Here is a 24,812-nt window from a genome sequence, read left to right as displayed (position 1 = left end):
CTGTTGGTTACTTCACTGTAAATAAGTGAGAGATTAAGAGAGTTTTAAAGACTTTCAAAACATGGGTGCAACACAACGCTGCTAAATACTATAAATAAAAGTATTTATTCACCTAATAAGTGGCCTGTTTTTCAAAAATGCTGAGCACCCAGCAGCTCCTATACATGCTTGATTCTAATCTCCCATTTAAAAAACAAAACAAAAACCTCAGTCTCACTGTTGGTTCAATTTACATGCTGGAGGCAGTGGGAAAAATAACTGTAAATTAAACCAGTTGAAACTTACCACTGAATTTGGTCCATATTTCTCTAGGTCATTCTTATAGACTTTCCTTTCTACCCTACCCCTAAATACATGCATGCACATAACACACACACACACACACACACACACTTTCTAAACATCAGTCGTCAGCAGCTATTCAGTATTTTAAAGTAATTTAATTGTTAGTCAATAGCTACAAGCAAATGTTGCCATGACATCTACGACAGTCAAGTAGTGGAAAGAAACCAAACTCCTAAGCTACAGAAGGTCATTCACTCATTAAAAAATAATAATAATGATGGATTTCTGATATGCAGTCAATGAAAACTATCTTAAAATGTCAGGGTTTTGAAGGAAAGGGTATAAACTTATCTTTACATTTCAAAAATAAAGCAAATTACAAACAATTGAATTACGCCTCAAAACTAAAGGAAGGTCAAAGTACATACATTCATGAGTTCACTGAGAGAAATGTATTTGGAAAAAGTAATTGGGATGAACATTTTAATTGAATGTGGCTTTTTAAATCTACGGTTTGTACTAGGAACTAGCTTTGAAAAGACTGACTCATGTCTAGATTTATTGGAATTGGGAGAGTGATTATGCCTTCTATATTTTATACAGCACTGTACATTATTCACAAAAAAACATTTAAATCAAATCATCTCATCTTAAAAGAACACCTACGTATATCTGAGTGCTCATTTTCTAATATATTTTTACATGCTAAACTATTATACATGCAAATTGTATATATTGACAAACCTCTGAATATATATTTGTTTGTGGTAAAATACAAACAGTATGAGTATCTTGCTTCTTTTATGCAGTCGCAGCTGTTTCAGTGTCTATTTTAATTTCCCTCCCTAAAATAAAGTAATAAATCAAATCGGATGTGTTTTCTGGTAAGGATTTAATCTTCCATTATTGTAGGACTGTTAAAAAGGGATAATTTAGCTCCAGTGAAGTCAGTTACTCAGATATGTCAGGTTCACGGTGAAAAAGTGCAGATGAGTAGCTAGGTCAAACAAGCTGGGGAGCTGTCTACATTAGGGTTCCCAAGGTTGCTAACACTGGCGCAGAGGCACTGATTTTAGCAAAAATGAAAGGTATTTATGATTCACGCTGTAAACAATGCCATACAGAGCACGTCTTTCTAACTCACTGGAATCTCTTCTATGCCTTGGGCTCAGTAAGTAATATTAAGTTGTGTAATTCTTACTCACAGAAGTCACAGTTTAAAAACCGTCCCTGACAGAAAGCTCTTATATAAAAGAGCTTTGCTCTTAACCTCCCGTCCTAATAACCAGAATTACCAATAACCATTTCAAACCCTGTCCTGCCTCCATGGGTCATATTTTTAGTTTCACATTGCACAGAGAAGCTTATTTTAGTATTCTCTTAAGTACTTTCCTTGAGAGGAAGACGAAAAAGTTATAAAAGGTAAGCAACCTTTAGAACTGCAATCCGCTCTTTTGTGCTTCTATCTTCCCCCTTTCTTAGCATTTTATGAACTGTAGATTTGATAAAATTAAGAGCCTGTCAGAATTTACAGTCTGTTTTTGGATTTTATATCTAAGTTGTACAAATGTATGATTTGCTCAGCATACACAGGAGTCTTAGCATATTACAAAATAAAAATATTTTGATATAAATGTTCAAAATATCTATGTAGGTGCAAGAAATGAAAGATGAGAAGTTTCAAGTACTTTTTCCAAGTAAATAATTAAAGCTCAATTTTTTAAAAGTTATAGTCTGCACGTGATGGGTCTACATTATTTTTATTCTTTTTTAATTATATTTTATTATTATTTTTTAAATGTATTTTAATAGCCATGTTAGTATTTAGCAACTTTTATATTGTGGCAAAATTAGGGTAAACCCACCCACATAAAATCGCTGTTCAAACATTAAGAGTCTAAAACCACAGAATCAAGAAAATGGACAGTTAAGACCAAAATTCCATTAGTACCTCAGTACATTGTGTGGGTATATTGCAGAGATGTAACATATCATTCCCAAACAAAAATTCTTCTTTAAGACAACTTCTGGTTGCACATACATATTTATAATTTAAGAACACTTGCACGTTGTAGTACAGACACAATCCTTTCAACATCAGGAAATGGAGGATGAAATTAAAACAGTCTAAATGTCAAAGATCAGATGATGGTCAAACTATCCTTCTACTCTAACTGCTCTCCCCAATCCATCTTTTAACAAAAAGCCACACAAATCTTCCTTCTCCCTACCTCACCCCAACCACCCCCACATACTCAGTGAAATCCCTGCATAGGGAACTCATCCACTGGTGCTGGAGATGAAACTCTACAGTCCCCGTGTTTCAGGCTAAAACGACCACAACATCTCATGCATTATTCTCCACATATTTTCCACAGAAGACCCCAACTATAATCTCAATTTTACTGTTTGTTACCCACACTGTTAAAAAAATACCTTTATATCTCCTTCTCCATCCACAGCTACACTTTGGACTGGGTATACAACTCTATCCCTTTCACCCTCCCATCACAGGCCAGAGCCATTATATTCCAGGTACCTACTACAGTCTACAAGGGCAGCTGTAGGTTATGTGACTGATCAAAGAGACTATACTTTTATACTTTGTACAGGCAACAGTAAACACCGAGTTTCTGTGCAGTGACAGCTAGTTGGATTCTCTCACCAGTGCTGAGATAAATGAGGACAGAGGTTGGTGCTAGAAGTTTAGCTGATTTCCAGTTTTATGGTTTTATTTGCTTTTTAAAGATACTACCTTTTAACTTCCTGCCCTTCATACATAGTGTTTGAACATTTAATAATTTAAATCAATATGTATCTACAACCATTAGTCTATCTTAATGCTTTTCTGCTGGGGAATTTTATGTTTGAGATTTGTATTTTAATACTTTTGATGCCAGATTTCCCACCTTGATTTTCATACAAGTTCCACTGGCAGCCCTCTCCAGCTCTCTTGCTGCTACTGTGGAGCTGGTATGCTCTGCCAGAGTTTAAGGCTTTGTCTAAAATCGGGATTCGCCCAGATTCCAGCCACTGTGGATGCACTAACATAAATTCCTAGTATAGACAATGAAAGTAGCAATTTGTAGGAGTGTAGTAGCTTAATCCTGTTTAGAACTGAAATAAATTAGTTGAAGTACCTCAGCAACACGGGGTGAATTAAGGATGAGATTGTGTGTCATATGGATTACATGGCTATTTTTTTCTATGAACCTCATAGAAAGGAAATTATTTTCTTTTAACTACAGTAGCAGTTTTGGATGTTCCTTCCTTCTACTTGATGCTGCTTTGGGTGCTCCCCAAGTAATGGTTCAATATGGAGTAATTTGGAGTTTTATTTTTCCCTTAAGAAAAAGAATGTGTGGGTTAAGTTGGTGCTTTTGAAGGCCAAAGCCTAATAGCACTGACTAGAGCCAGTCATAATACAGGAGCTATGCAAGTTTCCACTCACATCTTTGTAAACTTACCCTAGTCCTGACCTTCAACACCTTTAAGTTCCCCTAAACAGAAAATGCCTACAGAGTCAAATTATGTGTTCGCTTTGTGACGTGTACAGATGGGGATTAGTCAAGAGATCAAATTTTTCTTAAATCTTAAAATTATTTGAACCCAAGTCCACAAAGGAGAAAGGCTAATACACTAACCTGCTGTATAAGACATTTAACTAAATGCATTCATTTTATTTAAAAGATATAGATCAGATGGCATTATATGACCTCCAGTAGCTTAGACGGGGGAGGGGGGGAGAGGAGACGACAATTGGGAGAGAGAACTAAAGAGCAAGACATGTTAAAAGCGTTCATGCTGCAAAAAGGACACAATCCTTTAGTTGGAATCACAATCTCTTTATTTACCTTCTTATTAAGCCAGTGCCACAGCTTGTGGGGGAAGAGAGGAAGGGAGACGGAGGAGAGAAAAAAAAAGACAAGACGACAGTGGAAGATTATTGAAGAATGCAGTAATAGTGTGAATAGAAATGAAGGCAGACAGTCATCCACAGAATGAAAATTAAGTAATTCCAGACCCAAAGGTAAACTGCATTAGGAAATAAATAGTAAAATCTGTAATACAATAATCTTGGATTTACCAGGAAAATGCATAGGCATGGCAAAATTCGATTCATGTATATATATAAATTTCAACAGATATCAATTTTTTAAAACTTTTTTCCTACTTTTATCTCTTTACATTTTCATAGTTGTGGGAAATTATGGGGAGGTGAAACAGTAATTATTTAATGACAGCAGACATTGAAATTCAAAAAGCTAAAGCTTTATAACCATTAACACAAAAACTGTCAACATTACATACCACAATATATACAAAGCAAATATCCTTAAATCAAAAACTAGTAAGTTCAAGCAACATTTTTCTTACTTTGTCCAATAGTAAATTTTGACTATTATCTATGGAAATATTTTTCTGTTGGCTTATGTATGGTGAAATCGGTATTTACCAACATTTTCCGATAATCTAATCCTTTCAAGCCTAAATATGCATAATATTTAGCAAGTGGAGTACAGTGAATGAATATAAACTTCATCATATTTTGCTAGCATAACTTAACACTAATAAACCAGCTATAAATCAGCATCACTATGCCTTGAATAGTTACAGATTAACAGTAGCAAGCCAAAATTTTAAAAATCAGTGCAACACTTGTGAAAGTTCTTTTCTAAAAGCAGCGTGATATCATTGTGATATCAGGAATCAGCATCTCATACACTAGTTTATTGCAATGAGGTTCCAACTTTGACCAAAGATACAGTTTAAAATATATATGAAGCGTCTTTTATGTTACCTATTGTGATACACATAAATTTTATTATCCTATTAGTATTACTGCATTCATACCCAGTGAGAATCAGTATGAAAAGGAATATAAAATACACGCATATATTTATATGCATGAGGTACAGACCAAGAGGTCATGGAACCAACACTTATTTACACGTGTTTGTCTGCAGTAGGATCATATTATAAATTCAGGTGCTGAGCCCTTCTCTGACAAGCAACCGTCTACTTTTGTACTGAAATAAATATTACTCTAATTCTCACCCAAACTACTCAGAGACTCACTCATTCTAAGGCCTGCTTTTCAATAAGATTTTACTTCAATTCCAGCTACTGGTAACAAGTCACGAATACATCCATGCAAATCCCAAGTGTGGACAATTGAAGTGGCAGCTTGCACCCGTGAAGCTTGAAACTGGGCTAAGCTCCAGGTAGGATAAGTATAAAATTAAAGAATTAAGATTAGCTTAAATTTAGTTAAGGAAATTTGTGCGTGTTGTAAAGAAAGGCCCTGACTCTCAAGAAGGAAGATCTTGAAAATAATAAGCAATAAGGCCAGAAGGAACAAAGTAGGGAGGATGTCTGTCTTAAAATGAGCCAACACAGCCCTTCCCCAACCTGCATACTAGTGTTAAAGCTTATGTGAACCCAAGTAGACAGCAAGAAGGAAGGGAGGAAATGCCTTTGGAAGAAAGGTGGTTGTAAATCTTATCTGGATTAAGACTGGAAATAAGGGTGAATTGTCTCAACTTGGTTTTTAACTGAAGCTAGTAATTGGCAATGACATCACTTGTTTGTAAAAATAAACTCTTAAAGGGTCCATTGCCAATACCCGCCTGACCAAGCTGGAGCCTACCAATATGAGTCTAAACAACACTGGGTTTAATCCACTTGTAAATCTCTTGATCAAATGCTTATTAATGTTTTGTTACTGTTTGGATGTAGTATATTACTTATTGATTAGGCTTTTGAGGCATGTTTAGAGCAATTGTATAAGTACCATTTGGCCTTTGGATTTAATAAAGGAATAGTGGTTCCCGTATTAATAATTCCAACACCCCATCAGAACAAATTGTGTTTTTTCTGGTCTACAGCTGGGGTTTGCACCAGTGGCTGGCCATCAATAGATGGAATTGGGACAAAATTCCTAATGTAAACAAGGCCTAAGAGAAAATGTTTCAAATAAAACCAAAATTTCAGAACGTAAATTAAAGTATGATTAAGCAAGCAACAGGCTTACAATTAAACATAGGCATTCAAAGATTTCAAAACAAACAATATACAACAGAAAGTATGCAGTTATCCCATATACTTGTGTGGCTTAGGTACACCTGTTCCTATGGAAACAAGGCATGGAAATGGGAAGGTACAAGAGAGCTTCAAAAGTCTCAGCCTCCAGCTTCTGATTTGTTTCCACTCTTTCTTCCCAGGAAATGGGATATTGTATAAGTCAAAAATAAGGTAACGGGTTTTATAGATTTAACAAAAAAATCTTGCCTTCCCTTACTTTCATGGAAACTGGGTAGAAAATTCCCATATGAGTATAAGAACCCGTTTTCATCATTAAGTACCAAGCAGTGTAAACAGGATATTTTGATCAGCTACTTTCCCCTCTTAATGGTTATAATAATGTGACAGAGGGGAAATTATTGTCCTGGTTCTAGCCTGGGAAATTAACATGATACTAGCATAACCTCCCTCATTCAGATTCTGTCTTATATCTTCTCCATTCTAAAAGTAATACAACAAATGATAAATAGAATAGCTTGGAAACAGGACTTCCAGATTTCAGCACTGATATGCAGGAAAATGTCAATAGCGTTGACTAATATAGTTAAGTTTATGTTCTACACTAAAACTCAGATTAGGGGACATTATATACAACATGCCTTATTTCCCACTGTAATACCGACAAATGTACCCCAAAATGTTGTTGCTTCTACCCCAGCAATCAAGTTAGTTTTAAAAATATATGACCCATTTGGGTTAAACCAAATATTTGAGGAAGTCAAATTTAACAAAACTACATTCACTTTCTCAGTATTTTTTAAGGAAGCTATTTATATTCATGCTGACATCTCTCTTGGGAAGATTTATCATGGCTATACGTATTTCCATAATCTGGTAAATGTTTCTGCTAAGATGTGTTTGAACTGTACGACTAGTATGGTGCTTGATGTACACTAACACTGGACTCTGTATGGTAAGAGAGCTGCCCAACCTGTTTGTATCATTTACATCAAGTTCTCCTATACTCTATCAAGAATAGTTAAATGACTATATGTATCTGAACACACTAAAAACAACTCTGGCTGCAGTTAATAAAAATACTCACTAGGAAAGGGAAACATCAGTACAATCCTGATTTATAGATGTCTGCAAGGATGTGTGGAATCATTCAATGGACAGGAAACACCATATGGCGCCATTAAAGAGCTATCCTTATTAACCCCAACAGAAATGAAATAAAACAAAACCATACAATCACCATTTTAAACATTAACTGAAACCAATGAATTTTTTTTTTTTAAAGTGTGTGTTAGGGTGAAGCAAAGCACTGATTTTGGACTAATTACAAATGTGAGAGTAAACTATAAACATTTGTATAAGGATTGTAGGGGCAGAGAGAGGAGAACACCTGGGATCTTCCCCCCCAACCCGGGAAGCTCCCAGCTTCTACTGAGATGCTATCAGCAGCAGGGACAGTGCCAGAAGGAGTAGCATGAGGGGACAGTAAAACCAATTTTGCTAAAAACATCTCATTTTCCTAATCTAATTAGGACCTATATGAAATGCACAAGTAGGTTTCATTGCTGCCTCCAGAGCCTCCCAGTTGTCCCGGGTTTATTATTTATATTATCATAGTGCCTAGGAGCCCAAGTAATGGACCAAGACCTCTTGTGCTAGGTGCTGTACAGAACAATAGAATTTCTGCCCCAGATTGTCCCTTTGATCTGTTGAGAGAGAGAATAAGCAGCAATGCTTGTGTTCCCTTTCCTCACCCAGGACTTCTCTCGGGGTGGGGTATGCCCCATCTTCCCTGTAGGAGAAAGAGAGGACCTGGAGTAGGGGGAAAGCTGAACAGACTACTTTCTCATAGCTCCCCCTTGGTAGATCAAAGGAATGCTCCAAAAGGGAGCTCAATGCTGAAGACATGCTGAACTCACAAGCAGCTCTCTCCCTCACCCTTTGTCAGTTGTTTATTAGTTTAACTTAAGAAGGGGAATAAAACATTCTTCCCTAGGCCCCTGCCTAGGCTGACAGATTCTCTTGGGTGGAATGGGACACCTTTCTGCTCTATGCATCTCTTGCTCTTGGTAGTGGGACTTCTTCTTGGCCTTACCACGTGCCAGACTGCCAGAATAAAGCATCACCACTATACTTTTAGACAGCTGTTTATGTTTGAAACAGCAGCAGCTGCCTGTTTTCTTCACATTTGAGTCTCTGCAGCTTCCTGGTGCTGAAGCTCAGCTCAGCTCCCTCCCCCCCCCCCCTTACTAACAGAAAGTAGTGAGTATGGCTTTCAGGCAAAACAGGCCCATATGACCTCCAAACTCTAACATTAAAATTAAACATACTACTAAACAGATTTAAAATGGTTAATCACCTTGCTTTTACTTCTGAAGAAAATGAGGGTTTGCTATTCTTTTGTTCTTATTACAGTATCACACTATCGAAAGTGTTAGGAATAAATGTTGCAAAAAGTGAAAGCATGTGATGTAAGTTAAAGGTGTTAAGTCTATTTCTATCTACCACCATAGGATCAACTGTTTCAACAGAATCATAGGTCTGGAGGAGATGTTGAGAGGTCATCTAGGCCAGTCCCCGGCATTCACAGCTGGCGTAAATATTATCTAGACCATACCTGACAGGTGTTTGTCTAACCTGCTCTTAAAAAAATCTCCAATGATAGACTCCAGAACCTCCCTAAACAATTTATTCCAGTGCTTAACCACCCCAGTGTGGGAGTAGGATTTTATATTTGTATTAGAGGTTATAATGATTGACGGTTATAATAATGTAGTATGTATTAAATGTATTAATGTATGATTTGATCATCCTGCCAGCCACCCTTTTTGAATAGCAGAAAGGAATGACCCCCTGGGACATTGGTAGAAACGCATCTGACAGACTCCCAGTGTCTGTAATACGGATGTTAAGGTACAAATAGACCAGAATAGTCCTTATGGCTGATTATGGTCACCTTTTGTTTCAGGATAAGACTTCATTACAGTATTAGCTATAAGATCTTGCTTCTTGGATGCATTGCAAACTAAATTATGTAAGGTTCTTTTGTAATCCCTTTAGTAACCATATAATCCTTTCCAAAATGTTATCTTGTCTGAAAGTCTCTGTAAAATTGCTTGGTGCGAGTAAAGGATGTGTGCATGGTTAAGGATGAGTGTGAAAGCCATCACAAATGTCCAGATGGTCAAGAAAAAGTGAGAGACTTGGAAACACCGGGAGACAATCAGAAAGCATCCATTGTATCCAACGCTAAACATGTTAGCAGCATTGACGACCTCAGAGGTGAGGCAGGCACCTCCAAAAGCGAGACAACAAATAGGAGATAACGATGGGAAGCCTGACAATAACCAAAGAATGATAACAGTGGAAAACCCTAAGATTAACACCACTTAAGGACTAATGATTACAGAATAACACTGCAAAATCCATATACTAAAGTGGAAATTTACAGCTGGGGTGTTTTGCCATAGAACTGTGGGTTCAGTCCTGCAAAGCCTCAGATCACGACCGACAGAGCCCAGCTCCTCACTTGTGCTCAATCTAACTGGCCGTTAGATTGACTCGAGCTACGACAGACTGGTAACTATAAAGAACATCTGCAGGGTGTGTGGGTGTGAGACTGCACATCCTGTTGTATTTTCACATGCTGCCTTCTCCCCTATAACAGATCTTTTGTGCTTTGTATGGGCATTACAGTTAGAAAGTTTTCCCTAATGTCCAATTTAAGCTTTTTGCTTCTTGTCCTATCCTCAGAGCTTAAGGAGAAACATTTTTCTCCCTCCTCCTTGTAACAACCTTTTATGTACTTGAAAACTGTTATGTCCCCCCCTCAATCATGTCTTCTCCAGACTAAGCAAACCCAATTTTTTCAATCTTTCCTCATAGGTCATCTTTAATCATTTTTGTTGCTCTCCTCTGGACTTGCTCCAATTTGTGCACATCTTTCCTGAAATGTGGCACCCACTGACTTAGAAAACCAGAAGAAAATAAGCAATGTCATATTCAGTAGCTTCCCAAGAGAACCCACCCTCACCCCACAGGTTTTTCCCCACCACCACATTGGTCTGTTCTACACTATCGAACAGTTGTGTTTAACCATCATGCTTTTGCACAGTTTAAACACAAATGTAACTAAAGTAGCTTAGGTCCTATCTACACAATGAAAAAAGTTGCTTTTTAAAAAACGGTTAGCTTAACATGATCAGGATTCCCCTCCCCAAACACCTATGTACCTTCAGTTTATCATCTTTACCATCAGTTAAAAGAATTGTAAAATGGGAAATCCCCATTAACATCCAAGTAGAAAATCATGTTAGCTAACAACTTTAAAAAACTATTTTTTTTTTAGTATGTAGACATCATCTTAGTGCCAAGGGAGCTAAACATTATTATAACAATATTTAAAAACGTGCTATAGCCTTCGAGAGAGCAAGCATAGTCAAGGCCTAAGATACACTTTTACATGAAGAACAATGTGCTTATGAGTGGGAGACACTTATTTTAGAGTTATAGCTTTCTAGAGCACAGCTTATGAAGAATAAAGAAAATTTTATTCAGAATTATGGCTTAAGAAAATAAATTGAAATACCTTACTGTCAAGTTTTAGCATGACCCTTCCAAGTCCTCTGATTGGCCGTGGAGCAAGAGCCTCCTGCCGCTCCTTCACGAAGTCTTCCAGAACATGCCACCAATTACTACAACGTTTCGCCATGAAGTTTACAACTCCAAAGTGGACCACAAGTTTTTTAAGAACCCAAACTGTAATAAAAAAAGAGGGAGAAAGGATTAGGGATTTAAGAAGTGCACCATGTCAGGGTTTTTCACTCCATTGTGAGAGTGAGTTAGAAAAATCAAATTGTTTTAATAAAAACTCATCACCAGAAACAGTACTAAATGTCAACTTCTTAAAAACTGGTGGTCATTTACTTGCAGAAAAACATGTTCAGCTATCTGAAGTTTTAAGTCCAGACCGATAGCACCATTATGGAGATTACAGTTCATATCAAGGTCTGATGTAAATAGGTGCAATTCCACAGATTGTAAGCATGGCACTAAATTGTGTAGCTACACATAATATAACTGACAAATATAATAAAATCTTTGACAAAAGGCAAACTTTTCTCCCTCAGAATTCCTAAAACTTTAGGCCTTCTATAATGTTAAATCTCTCTTTCCTCTTAGGCAAAATAATAGTGTACATCTATTTATAGAAATAATGTTCACAACAGGAACAGTTATATGTAAGCTTGCAACCAAACTTTCATTATAACGATCCGGATTTAATTTGCTCTTAAGTCTCTAAAAAAAGTTCTCCTTTGGAACTGAAATTGCATCTCAACTCAAAAATGATTACGGCAACTTTCAGTAAAATCCATACACAGCCTGAATTAGGCAAATACAAGGAATACTTGTCCTTTATGGAAAAAAACTAAATCAGTAAGCATATATTGTGCACACAGCTGATTTGTAACATCAAATATGTCTCTAGGCTGCTAGGTAAATTAGAAAAAAAAATGTAAAATTACAGTTCAGCGAAAAAATGATCACTTCAGTTAACGTGCAATAAAAAATTCTGCTTATGATTTTACTTAATTATGACTTGTACTACAGAGTTCTGTAACTCCATAGTGTGAGTGCCATGTTTTTCTTTTACAAAATAAATTTTAAAACTAATAGAGTGGCAGGGGAAAAAACCACAGACATACAATTCTACAACTCCAAAACGAGTTCATAGCTCTTCAAAATCTTCAATATTCCTCTTACTCAGTTACATCAAATATCAGCTGCAACACCCCATGTTTCTCTTATAAAACAAGAGGATTAGGGGGAAAAAAAAGAGGTTACTCATCTTTTGCAGTAACTGACATTTTTCAAGATGTGTCCCCTTATGGGTGCTCCACTGTAGGTGCAGCAGCATCCCCTGCACCTCAGATCAGAAACCTTCACCAGCAGTGCCTGTCGAACCACACATGCATACCTCCCGCATCTCATGCCATGAGCAGGATATGTATAGCACTGTGCGTCCGACCACCTGCCTAGTTCCTTCTCTGCTGCAGAGCTTGTTTCAGCTCCAAAGCAGAGGGGAGGAGAGAAGGTAGTGGAGCACACATATTTTGAAGAACCTCAGTTACTGCACAGGGTGAGTAACCTTCCTCTTCTTCAAGTGATGTCCCTAAGGGGGCTCCATTTAGGTGATTAGAAAGCAGGGCCCCTAATTGGAAGGCTGGAGCTTCGGACTGACATTTACTGCAGATGATAGGACAGCGTGTCCGAGCAGAGCATCTGCTGCAACGTCCTGAGTAACGGCATTGTGATAGCTAAAAGCGTCCACTGATGCCCATGTGGCCACTTTCAAATGTCAGTCGAGACACTATTGAGAAAGGCAATCAAGGTGAAGAACTAGTGGATGGAATATGCTCTAGTTCCAGGAGGAGATCATCAATTATGTAGTTTGTAGGACAATTGCATATACTGCAAGATCAACTTGGAAAGGCGTTGCTTAGAGATGGCCACACCTTTATCTTTCGGCTGTTAAGAATAAGCATGGTGATTTATGGAAAGATTTTGTTCTGTCCATGTAGAAAGCTAATGCTCATCTGACATTCAGGGTGTGCAATGTTGCCTCTTCAGGGACCGCCACCTTGTTGTGGTGAAGGAGCTTGAGTGTTCCAATGATCCTCAGAGCTATGTTGTCGGGGGCTTCATTTTCCTGGTAGGGTCTCCAAAGGTGAGCAGGTCTGAGGAGAGGTCCCAGACAAAGCACAGTCCAATCCACCAAGTCCTCAACAGTAGATCAGGTGGAAGAGGGTCTTCGGATCTCAATGGTTGTGAAAGCAGATGAAGGCTGAAGTTGGAGCGCTCTAGTCAACTTGGACTTTCCCTGCCACTAGGCCCCAGACCTCCACCTTGTCATGATCGTACATTTGCTGTAGGCATACCAGCTTCCCCACATTAAAAGAAATCACATGCAAGCTTCTACCACAGGAAATAACATCTTTCCAACCTTCCAAGCCCTGCGGTGACAGGTGATGGGGACAGGATTAGTGAATTGGGCAGTCCCTCACCATGAATCTATAGGTAGGTGGTGGTAGCTGGATGGTCGTCTGGCACCTGGACTGAGACGTGTGTAATTTGGCAGCAGCTATCGCAACTGAGCAGTCCTCTTTAGGATCCCCTCTGATCAACACACATGGGGAGAAGACTAGAAAAGATGCCCTAAACCTAGGCTGTCTCACCCACTCCTGGCTGGATTACCGCATCCAGTGGGATCACTCTGCCTGCAGTTGGAACTATAAAAAGACAGTGAATTTTGCTACATGTAATGTTCGCATGCTGATAAAAATAATGATAAAAATAATGTATGACCAGAAAGAACTGCTATTGTCGCCAGAGAACATGTGAGATATAAACACTGACGTCACCGCCCTGAGTGAGACAAGGTGCCTAGATGAAGGTCAACTGACAGGAGGTGGTGAAGGCTACACCTTTTTCTGGAAAGAAAAATCTGCAGAGAACAGGGGCACTCATGGTGTCGGTTCTGCTATTAAGAATAAGTGTCAGTCAGCTTACAGAACTTCCTGAAGGAATCAACAAACATCTTATGACTCTTCATCTTAAGCTCAGCAACAACCAGCCTGCTGCTGTCATCAGTGCATGGGCTCCAACACTCTATGTTGACAAGTATATCAAGGAACAATTCTATATAGATCTTGACCAATATTCCCAAGGAGAACAAGATCATTCTCCTCAAAGATTTTAATGCTAGAATCGGGTATGAATTAGACCTCTGGAATGGCACTATCAGAAAAGGAGGAGTAGGAAAGGCCAATTCCAACAGCATTCTCCTCCTGAGAAAATGCATAGAACATTGCCTGGTCATCACAAACACCATCTTTAGACAAAGTGAGAAGTATAAGACCACCTGGAGACACTCTCGGTCCAAGCACTGGCACCTTCTCGACCATGTTATTGTCAGAGCTCAAGATCGGAAGGATGTCTGCATCACAAGGGTCATGCATGAAACCAATGACTGTTGGACAGACCATGGCTTTGTTAAATCTATCATGAATTTCCAGATCGCTTCAAGGGATCGTAAACAGGCAAAATCAGTAAAAGAAATTCAGCATCAAGTCCCTTCAACACATAGTGAGTCAGGACAAACTTCAGCAGGGTCTCCACTATACCTACAGCTGACGACGATAATGAAAATTTCTGGAAGAGATTAAAGGCTGCCATTCTTTCGGCACGTGCTGAGACCATCAGCTATGTCACCCATGATCACCAAGATTGGTTTGATGAGAATGATGCTGAGATTCAGGGCCTGCTTGACAGGAAAAAAAAGCTCATCGCATATGGCAAAAAGACATTACACAAGCAGAAGGAAGAGTCATACAAGCAACCAAGTCCAAAGCCCAAAGGAAAACCCACAACATCAAAAACAAGTGGTGGTAAAAAAAGACCAAGGAGATTAAACTTTATGCTGATAAAGCATGACAGGAGGATCTTTTTTCAGGCAATCTTTAAGAAAGATGATAAATCGGAATGTGGAAATTACTGATGCACCGCCTTGCTATCTACAGCAGTGAAAATTCTCGCCCGTATCCTCTTAAACCGATGACTTTGCTTTGCTGAGGAAATATTGCCAGAATCTCTACAGTTTTAGACCATCCTGCAGGACAACTGACATGATCTTCATTTCCCACCAAATCCAGGAAAAAGTCTCAGGAGCAAAATCAGGACCCATACACGGCCTTCATCAATTTGACAAAGGCCTTCGACTCAGTCAATTTCGAAGCCTTGTGGAAGGTGCTGGCCAGTTTTGGCTGACCTCCAAAATTTATTAAGGTCCTAAGGATTTTTGGTGATCAGATGACTACAGAGAACGGTGGTAATGGCTTGGAGATGGACCCTTTCATCATCAAAACTGGGATTAAGCAAGGATGCGTTATTGCCCAACCCTGTTCTCCATCAATTTAGCAGTCATTTTGGTCCTTGTTAAAAACCTCCTCCCCAATGGAATTGACATTAAATACAGAATGGATGGGCGGGTTTTTAATCTTCGACTTCTCCGCTTGAAGTCCTCAGGGCATCCATTACTGACCTTCAGTATGCTGATGACTGTGCCACCCTCACATACACTGAGAATGACCTTCAGTCCACACGTGATATTTTTGCACAAGCTTACTGAAGAGTAGGACTCTCACTCAATATTGAGAAGACTAAAGTTTTCCATCAGCCTGCTTCAGGCCTTGCATATGACCCACCACGAATCACTACGACTTTGGAAACAATAGAATACTACTTCTACTACCTCAATAGCCAAACTTTCTCAACATGCAAAAATCAACAGTGAGCTCCAGCACAGGATCCAGTGTGCAAGTGCTTCCTTTGAGAAATTGCTCCATGTTTTCACGAACCGTGACCTACAGCAGGACACCAAGATCCGGGTCTATAAGGCAACTGTTATTCCTACACTCCTTTATGGATGCTAAATCTGGGTGACTTAACAGCACCTCAAGAGTCTGGAGAGGTACCATCAACGATGCCTCCTTAGCATCAAGTGGTAAGATCGCTGCACTAACACCAGCATCATCACCGAAGCCAATGTCACCAGCATTGAAGCAATGATCCTCATACACCAACTCCGCTGGTCTGGACATTGGGCAGGGATGCCAGACTCTCGCCTCCCAAAACAAGTGCTCTACTCTCAGCTCGCCCATGGTCAGAGATCCTGTGATGGTCAGAGGAAACACTACAGAGACACAAAGTATATCTCAAGAAAACTGATGTGCAGATCACAAGCTAGGAGGAGCAAACCACTAACCAACCTCAATAGCACCACATCCTCCATCAGGCCGTGGTCCGCTTCGGGGAGAAGCGCCTTGCCCTCAAAGCTGAAGAGAGAGATTGAGAGAAGGAAGGAAGGGGCCGGGGGGGGGGACCGGAGGGGGACAAAAAAAAAACAAAAATGTCTGTACCTACTGCAGGCGGACCTGTGGTTCCAGGATCAGACTCGAGTCATCTCAGGACCCATACGCAAATTTGTTGTAGAGATTATCCTCAAAATCGATCGATGATGATGCAATGTTGCCTCCGCTTGATTGCTGTGCAGCTTTGGAAAGAAGCAGGGAAAGCAATTTAGATGGAAAGAGAATGGTACCTTGAGTAAAAATTTGGGATGAGGATGTCATGTAACCATGTCTTTATGAAAAACTGTGTACAGGAGGTATACCATAAGAGAGCTCCAATTTTGCCAACCGGTCGAGCAGAGGTGATAGCAACAAGAAATGCTGTTTACATAGATAAATGAACATAGGACCATGTTGCCATTGGTTAAAATGGAGGTCTAGTACAGTGTAGGACGAGGCTGGTGTCCCAAGCTGGGATTGGATCCTATACGTGAGGATAAAGATTTTGTAAGTCCTTCAGGAAATGTTTCCTGAGCAGGTGGGTGAAGACAGTGTCTGTCTGTCTGGTAGTGAAAGGTCATGATGGCTGACAAATAGACACAAATGGAGCTCGTGAATAACCCCAATCATTTTAAGAATGGGCTCACGAGAAGGATCACTGAAGAGGGATGGAACATCCTTCCTTGATCTCTCCAATCCACTTGTCCAAGGCAATTAGCCCTCACGATGGAAAGAAAGGGGCTAAGTGGTTGCCAAACTGGTAGGATGCTGGAGATGGTTGATGTGACTGGTACAGGGGGAGGCTTCTCAGGGTCACAAGCTCACCTTCAAAATTGTTGTTTGGTTGAAGGTGTGTGAGAGGTAGCCCCTTGAGGAGTCTTATGTCTGTACTTGGTAGGGGACTTCTGCTGACAGCACCGAGTATCATAGTGCCAAATCGGGAGCGTATGTAAGCAACTCATTGCTCCCTCGGCATTTACGCTCTACTGTCGAAGAGACGCCCAAGGAAATATCAACTTCCCCTGCAATCCCACCCACCGTGAGTCCTGAAGGGAGTGTACGCTCCACAAATAATTTGGGGCCCTCAGGCTAGGTCTTAGACAGTGGTTTGTACCTCCTTAGGAAGGCCAGAGATGTGCAGCCATGATGCCAATCTCAGTCACAATGGAACAGGCAGCAGTATCTGTGGAATCCAAAGAGGCTTGTAAAGCTCTATGGGCCAAGAGGCGTCCTTCGGATACGAGCACCTGGAGTTGTTCTTTTTTTGTTATCTTGGCAGAGTTCCTGTAATTTAGAGTAGCTGAGGTACAGTCTTAGCCATGAGAGCCTCGTAATTGGATATTCAGAATTGGAGGCCACACAGATCCAGTCGCTTCCAGTCTGTCATGACAGGTGGGTCGAGGAATTGGCATCCTTTTTCTTGATGACTAAGGAATTTGGGGTGAGTTGAGAAAAAAAATTCCAAGTCTTTTGTGGGAACATATCTTTTGTCCACCCATTGCAGGTTGCTGGGATGGACGCTGGAGTCTGCCAGAGCACTTTGGCAGGATAGAGAAGGTCCTCATAGTTATTTTGGAGGAGGAAAATGTGTGCAGGATGCCAAGCAGCTTATGTTGTTGATCTTTCACCTCCTCCAAAGGAATCCTGAAAAACAACTCCTGGAAATGTTTACAGTCAGCAGCAGGAGGTGGAGGCATGATAGCCTCATCGGGGAAAGAAGTGGAGTGGTGGTAGAATTTCCTCCTCCTGTACTTCCTCCTTAGCTGCTACAGGGAGAGGTTCAGCCTCTTGTGGTCCAGAGACCAACAGAGAAGGCAAAAATGTAGGCCTCCAGCTTTGCTTCACCAGAGGTTTCCCAAACGGTGCTCTGTACATGGTCCAAGGATCCCAGTAAGGCCAATGTTGAGGGTGCAGCACATGGGGTTGCATCCATGACGGTCGATATCAGGGCCCTGGTCTGCTTGTGGAGAGTGAGGATGCATAGAGGAAGTCTTTTGTGCCTATCTCAAGTATGAGGGTGGGATAGAGTACTCCTCACCCTCCTCTGTCGCTGGGAAAACGGGGTGCCGTCCTTGGAGGAGAAAGGGAAGAACAGTGAGAGTCCAGAAAGAGAGAGACTGAAGCGGAGGGAGGTCATGCCTAAGCAGTGGTGACTCTGGCACACCAGAGATAGGTAGTCCTTGGCATATCGGAACTCTTGGGGAGAAGGAAGGAGCATTGTCAGTACTGACATGTAATCAGTGCTGAGGGAGAGATGCATTCTCCTGAGCAGCCAGTAGATGGTGTGGAAGGCTTGCCTGGTGAATAGGACTTGCTCGGTGCTGAAATGGACACTGGCAGCACAATACGCACAGCTGGTTTGGTCACGACGGTTGGCACTGTTCTTGAAGGTCTTGAGTCTCTGTCCCCAGCACTAATACATGGTGCAGAGGGCTGCAGGTCTGCCCAGATAGGGTCTTTAGACCTTTCCTTAGCTCCAGTACCGGAGGTACTCGGACAGGCCCTGGAGCAGTCCCCTCTCCAAGGATATCAGGCAATCGACCTTGCAGGAAATGATGTTCTGGCAGGCAGTGTCTCAGAGGGTGATGAGGGAGCTCATTTCTTTATTTTTAGTGCAGAAAAGAAAATATTTTCTTTCAGAAGGGCATGGCGAAGGAGGATCGGTGAACAATCTAGTGGCGTGAGAGAGCCGTGCAGGGAAAGCATCCAGGCCAGCGTCAGATGCAGGACGCAGAGATTTCTCCATGAGAAGTTGGAACTGAATGTCCCAGCCTTTTCTGACCCTGGTAGTGAGGTTGTGGCAGTGAGTACGCTTTTGCAGGACATGTCCCTCTCTCAGGCACAAATGCCCTGTGGATGACCATCTATTACCGGGAAGACAAGCCAGCAGGAAACGCACCTCTTAAACATGGGAGATAAAGGCATACAGGTGAGGGAAAAAAACTTCCTGGTCAGGAAGCAGGAAACAAAAAAAGCTAGGAAGGCATAAAAGCGATTTTTTAAAAAAAATAGGGAGAGGATGAAAAGGGAGGAAATAACTACTAAACTACACTAAAAAGTAACAGGCAAGGCACTACCTAACTGAGCAAAAGGAGAAGCGAGCTCTGTTGTGGATTCTGTCCCAGACCAAAGGCAGTAGAGAAGGAACTGGGGACCACAGGGCTATATTTTTTATACTTTATCTATCTACATGCACACGTAGATACTTTATCTATCTACGAGCTCCTGGCGCAAGATGGGGGAGGAGCACACGTGCGGTCCGACAGGCACTGATAATCTCCAATCCTAGGCCGCACCTACAGTGGAGCACACATAAGGGACATCACTCGAAGAAGAATCAAAAATTCATGCAAGTAAAATTTTAATTTGGCAATTTAAAATAATGCACATCAAATAGTGCAAAAATTTATGTTCCCACAGAATGTTAATTCACATTGTAGATCAAGTGATTCGTACTTAGTCTCTGCTTATATTAAGTACTTTTAAAAATTATACCATGTGAGTTAATATTGATATATGAATCTTAAAACTTCTGCATTTCCTGATTAATTCACTTTGTAGCCTCAACACTGCATTAAACAGTTTTTTGCATTTAACACCCCATTTAAAAACCCAACCCATTGCTGTGACTGACATTCAGGAACCATTAATTTACAAAAATTGAAGTACAATTTTTTTTAAAAAATCAAGTCGTCATCTGTGGACTATTTCTTATTGTAGATTAGTTTTGCCACAAGGCAGCAATGCTGAATGTCATAAAATGGATCAATTAAAAGTGAATGCTAAGATTTGTTCAAATTTGTTCACTTAACCCACCAAACCAAAATCCTGAGGTAAACAATGGTTGTGTTGAAATCAGTATCCTAAAAGGAAATAGGTAGCAACACAGCCCCCTATGCAACAACATTAGAAACCTTATTCACTGGAACAGTATTGAAATTTAATAGTCTAACAAATCATGTTAATATTTAATAAAACTCTTATAATGTTCATTCAAAAACTCCTCCAAATTAGATGCAGTATCTATTGACAAACACTACAAAAAATAAACCCTCAACATTCACAACATGCCTTCTTTTGGAAATATCTAGATACACAAAATGTCATTGCCCTAAAGGTCAAATTTTAATGTCTACAGGGAGTTTATCAAAGTTCAACAAAAGACTTATCTGTAAACCATTTCTGTAAGCTTATGCTCTTGCTCACAAATAGAGTAATGTATTTTACAACTTTTCCAAGCTTTGCTTTTACTTACTATTGGCTCCACCATGTGGCAAATTTGTGTACTGCATTAACAATTAAGTCTCTTGCAAGACTGAAGTACCAGTAAAGGTCCAAAAATAAAAAAATATATTCCACACATTCCAAAACGCTAAATTTTACAAAAAAAAAAAAAAAAACCCAAACATTAGTTCCTAAAACAACTGACAAAAGCATATCAGAAAGCTCCAGGCATATTTGTGATATAGCAGTCATACCTTGTTAATACAGAAAAGAATTAAATCTAGTGAAAGCAGAAGAATCCAAATTAGGGAAAGAGGAAAAATAGCTATCCACAAGGCATAGCAAGAAAGTTAAAACAGTATAAAGGAAGTGAATATGAGCTGCAACAGGGGTAGAATAAAAAGGGAAAAAAACAGAAGAACAAGGGAACAAATTAATAGAAGAGACAGCTTATTTTCACACATATGCTGCACTTAAGTTTCAGATGTTTCACGACTGGTCTTCTGTTTAACTTTTAAACTAAAATTCTTCTTTCCCTTCTATGTTTTTATTAAAAAAATTCCCACCACCAGGAACAAAGTAATTCTAAGATAACATCATTCTTCTGAAGTTTAAGTGAACCGAATGGGAAGTGTTAACAGTACCAAGACATTTCTGAAACATGGAGTAGCATTTAGTCACAGCCTTCTCTACTCTGGGAAAATCAAGCCCTTTCTATAGGAATATCTTTTCCTATAATGCAAGAACATTTTTTCCTTTCACAATGGTCCCTTCTGCCTTATCTATTAGTTTTATTAAGTCATAAAGGGGGCAGCGCAATTATAAACTGAGCCAAATCTAGAACAGTGAATCATTATGTTTTATAGGGGTAAACTAGAACCACCGGGCTGTCAAAGGAAGGGTTTTTTAAAAATAAACAGAATAACTTTATACTGATTGGAAATACGAATGTTATAAAACAAAACTGAAACTCTGGATCAGTGACTTGTCGGCTTCATGACTTATCATTCCCCCGATCTCTACTTTGTTTTCATCCATGTCATTGTGAAAAATGTTAAATGGCATAGGGTCAAACTTATAAGAACATCTACAGTTACACTGGATGTGATCTATCCATTTCTAAAAGGAATAACATTCATACTGCAAAAGCTCACCGTAACTTACAAGCGTTAGGAAAAAAATTCCCTCATGGGAAAGTTATTCCATAACTGTTCACTGTGGAGTTTCTTAATGCTCTGGAAGATATCTGATTTTGACTATTTTTAAAACAGGAAGCTATAAACTACTTTTCTTCTCCAATGTATGTATCAAGCATGAAACATTTGGGTGCTGGAGGAAGATCATTCTTGGTAATAGGCCACATTTCTGAAAATGGCTGTCCACAAAATATACTGAAACACAAACCTACCATTGAATTGTCTGATTAAGAGATGAAGGCAGCAGAGAAGCATGTTCTCTCTTAATTATTAATTTCTTTTTAAGAAATATCAAGTTAGCCAGATACTACAATAGACATTCTGTAACTGCTTATAATCATAAATTAAGTGAATCCGTGCTACAACCACACATAGTATTTTCATAATAGGCTGACGATAGGCAAATGAAGCATCCGTATTTAAGTGCAACCATAAATAAGAAGTTCTAAAAATCCAATAGTGTTGTACGTAATATTTTAACTAGCATTATTAAGAACTAGACAATGACCTGCAACAGGCACTGGCAATAACTGCACAATCCAGAGGTTCAGCCAGATTTGAACTATGACAATGGCCCATACAAGTGTAACGAAGTAGATATCACTGGTTTTCTTCTTTCTAAGAAAAGCTCCAATCTCAGGCCTGTGTCTGCCACCGGAAGTGGACGAAGAGGATGAGTCTTGAGAGAGTTGCCCACTTTCTGCTGTTTCTAGAAAAGAAGTAGAAGTTATCACATTAATTTCTACTGCTGAACTGAAGGAGGTTGCCTAGTACTCACCAACATTTACCCTAAGGTCTTAACAGCTAAATGCATAGCAGTGCAATCCTACTTCACCAAATAACCCAACAAAAATAGAGAACGTGTTACGTTTTCCAGAGGAAAACAAAATCTAAGAAGTATACTATATTGTCAGCTACAAAATGAGAAGAATTTACTGTATTATCCTTATGGCAAAGATGAATAATGTATTTTGGCTATGAGTTCAATAACATCCAAATGCATGCTCCAGGCTATTTTTAAATCAAAGTCCTAACTTCAAAGCGCACACAGTATACTTTGAAGTGAACGCTTCCATCTTACAAATCATTTAAGTATAACGTGTGGTGTTCTTTTCAGATATGATCATACTAAAATTATACAATATTCATGCAGTGATCTCAATTATATTACTTTGCATGTCATACTTTAATATCCTTGGAAACAATACCATAAAGAAAGCAAACAACTTTAAAAATTAGTAGATAACTAATGTCATTTTATGACTAAGATGACACTAAATGTTTAAGCTTCATCTTCACTAGCTTACTAGCTAAAAGATGAACACATTAAACATTAAAATTTAAGTGCCAATTACTTAACCAGTGTATAATATTTCATTCTAATCAAAATCCCAGTTTACAGAAAATTAGAATGCATTTCATTACTCCACCCCAAAGAGACTTACTGTAAAAATATGTATTAATATTCTACAAATGCATTCGTGTGGCTCAATTTTGTTCTTTGACTTTTAGAGATAAACTAGTAGCTTTCACACACGTGTGATCTGTAAACTCAAGTATGTAAAACAGCCCAAAATGGCCAAAAACTTAAAAACCAGATGGTAACAGACTGTGAATCCCAGTGTTGATTGGTAATATTCTGAACAAACAAACAAAAAAAAAAGCTCTCAACCATGATTATAACAATATCCATCACTTCATGATGGCACAACAGACATTCTAATCTTCAGAGGGACAATTCTGGAATCAGGACTGCAGGTTTGTCATGGTTGGAAAAATGTCACGGATACTGTGATTTTCCCATTTGTCCGTGATTTGTCTTTGTGTCCATAGTTTTATTAAACTCACTCCACAGTAGTGGTTTCTGTCCCACAAGGCTGGGCCCAGCTCCCAACTCTGGCTGTTGTGACCTGGTACAGGGGGTCTCAATGCTGTCAGTGAAAGGGTGGCTGGGCCAAACCTGAACGGCACTGCAACTCCCTGCACCAGGTCGCAATGGCCAGAGTGGGGAGCTGGGCCGAACCTCAGGAGGAGCGTGGGGTGGGCTTGCTCTGCAGTAGCCCTCCTCCTCATTTGTATCAGCATTTTTTTTAATTAAAAAAAAAAACAAAAAACAAAAAAAATTCCACCACACAGACAAAATCTGTGACTTTTACTAAGGTTATCATAAATGTTCCATGATTTTTGATAAAAATGCTGTAACAAATCTGCAGCCCTACTTTATATAGACAGATCCTACTGTCAGTGAAATTTGCAGGTGGCTCTTCTGGTTGTAGACATCTGCATAAGAGTCAGGCAACAAAACTGCAACCTACACTAGTCTACCCATTACACGGTTCTATCTTCAACCCCTAACTCAGTGTTCAACAGAACCTGGCCTCAGAGGTGTTGGGAATCGATTTTATTAAGTTTTATTAACACGAGGTGCCTTGTTTTAGTTGATGAAAAAAATACCAGCAGGGTTCTTGGTTATCTTCAAACCTGATTTTGCACATATCATCACTAACTGGGATTGACATTACCCGATGAACATTTATGATCATGCAGGAAAACCAGGCCCTAGTTCATCAGCAGACCATCCAAAATCTAGCTAAATCACTTCTCTTATACTTCCAGGCTTCATACTTTTTTTGTTTTTTTTTGGGGGGGTGGGCAGGGGAAAGAGGGGAGTGCCACAAGGGGGCGAGCAAAGCAAAAGACACTACACCCCACACTCAAGGGAAACAGCTGCAAAAGAAAAGAATACAGCTATAGCCATATTGCTCCAACCTGAAATTTCAAGAGATCTCTCTGGACATTTTTTCCAATGTATTATGTGAAGAAGTGCTTATCTTTGAAATTTTAGCATGCTAGTCTGAGTGAAGAGGTTAGTTTCACTTGGAACAGCATGAAATACTATGAGAGCAGAAAGATTGCCTTTTTTATTTTAAAAATGAGTGTGTTGCTAAACGTTTCAAACCTAAATCTTGTTTGAGTACTATTTGTATTGGAACACTTAAATTCGTAAATGTGTATGTGAATACACTTGTGTATCCATCTGTCTGAGTAAGATGTAGTTAGACTGCTGCACATCAGTTACTATCTGGAGGTGGAAGTAGCTTTTTAACCTCAATGAATCCAATCTTTAGATAGAAAAAATGTTATTAATGCTGTGTGC

General features: G+C 39.5%; 1 protein-coding gene across 3 annotated transcripts in view; it reads right to left on the bottom strand.

The window, feature by feature from the left end:
• TMEM245 (transmembrane protein 245) overlaps window positions 1-24,812 on the bottom strand; it is a 120,320-nt gene that overhangs the window by 76,815 nt on the left and 18,693 nt on the right. For 2 of the 3 annotated variants that reach the window (XM_084620645.1, XM_084620644.1), the window contains exons 5-6: window positions 22,164-22,364; window positions 10,916-11,085 (exon numbers count right to left, since the gene is read on the bottom strand). In XM_084620645.1, the coding sequence (XP_084476771.1) occupies window positions 10,916-11,085; window positions 22,164-22,364 (371 nt within the window). Of the gene's footprint in view, window positions 1-4,139; window positions 4,164-10,915; window positions 11,086-22,163; window positions 22,365-24,812 lie in introns of all 3 variants that reach the window. The other variant, XM_084620643.1, reaches the window with a different exon arrangement.

This window comes from Lepidochelys olivacea (genome assembly GCF_965140295.1).
Source record: "Lepidochelys olivacea isolate rLepOli2 genome assembly, chromosome: 2".
Taxonomy (NCBI): Eukaryota; Metazoa; Chordata; order Testudines; family Cheloniidae; genus Lepidochelys; species Lepidochelys olivacea.
This window is presented reverse-complemented; position numbering and strand designations above follow the sequence as displayed.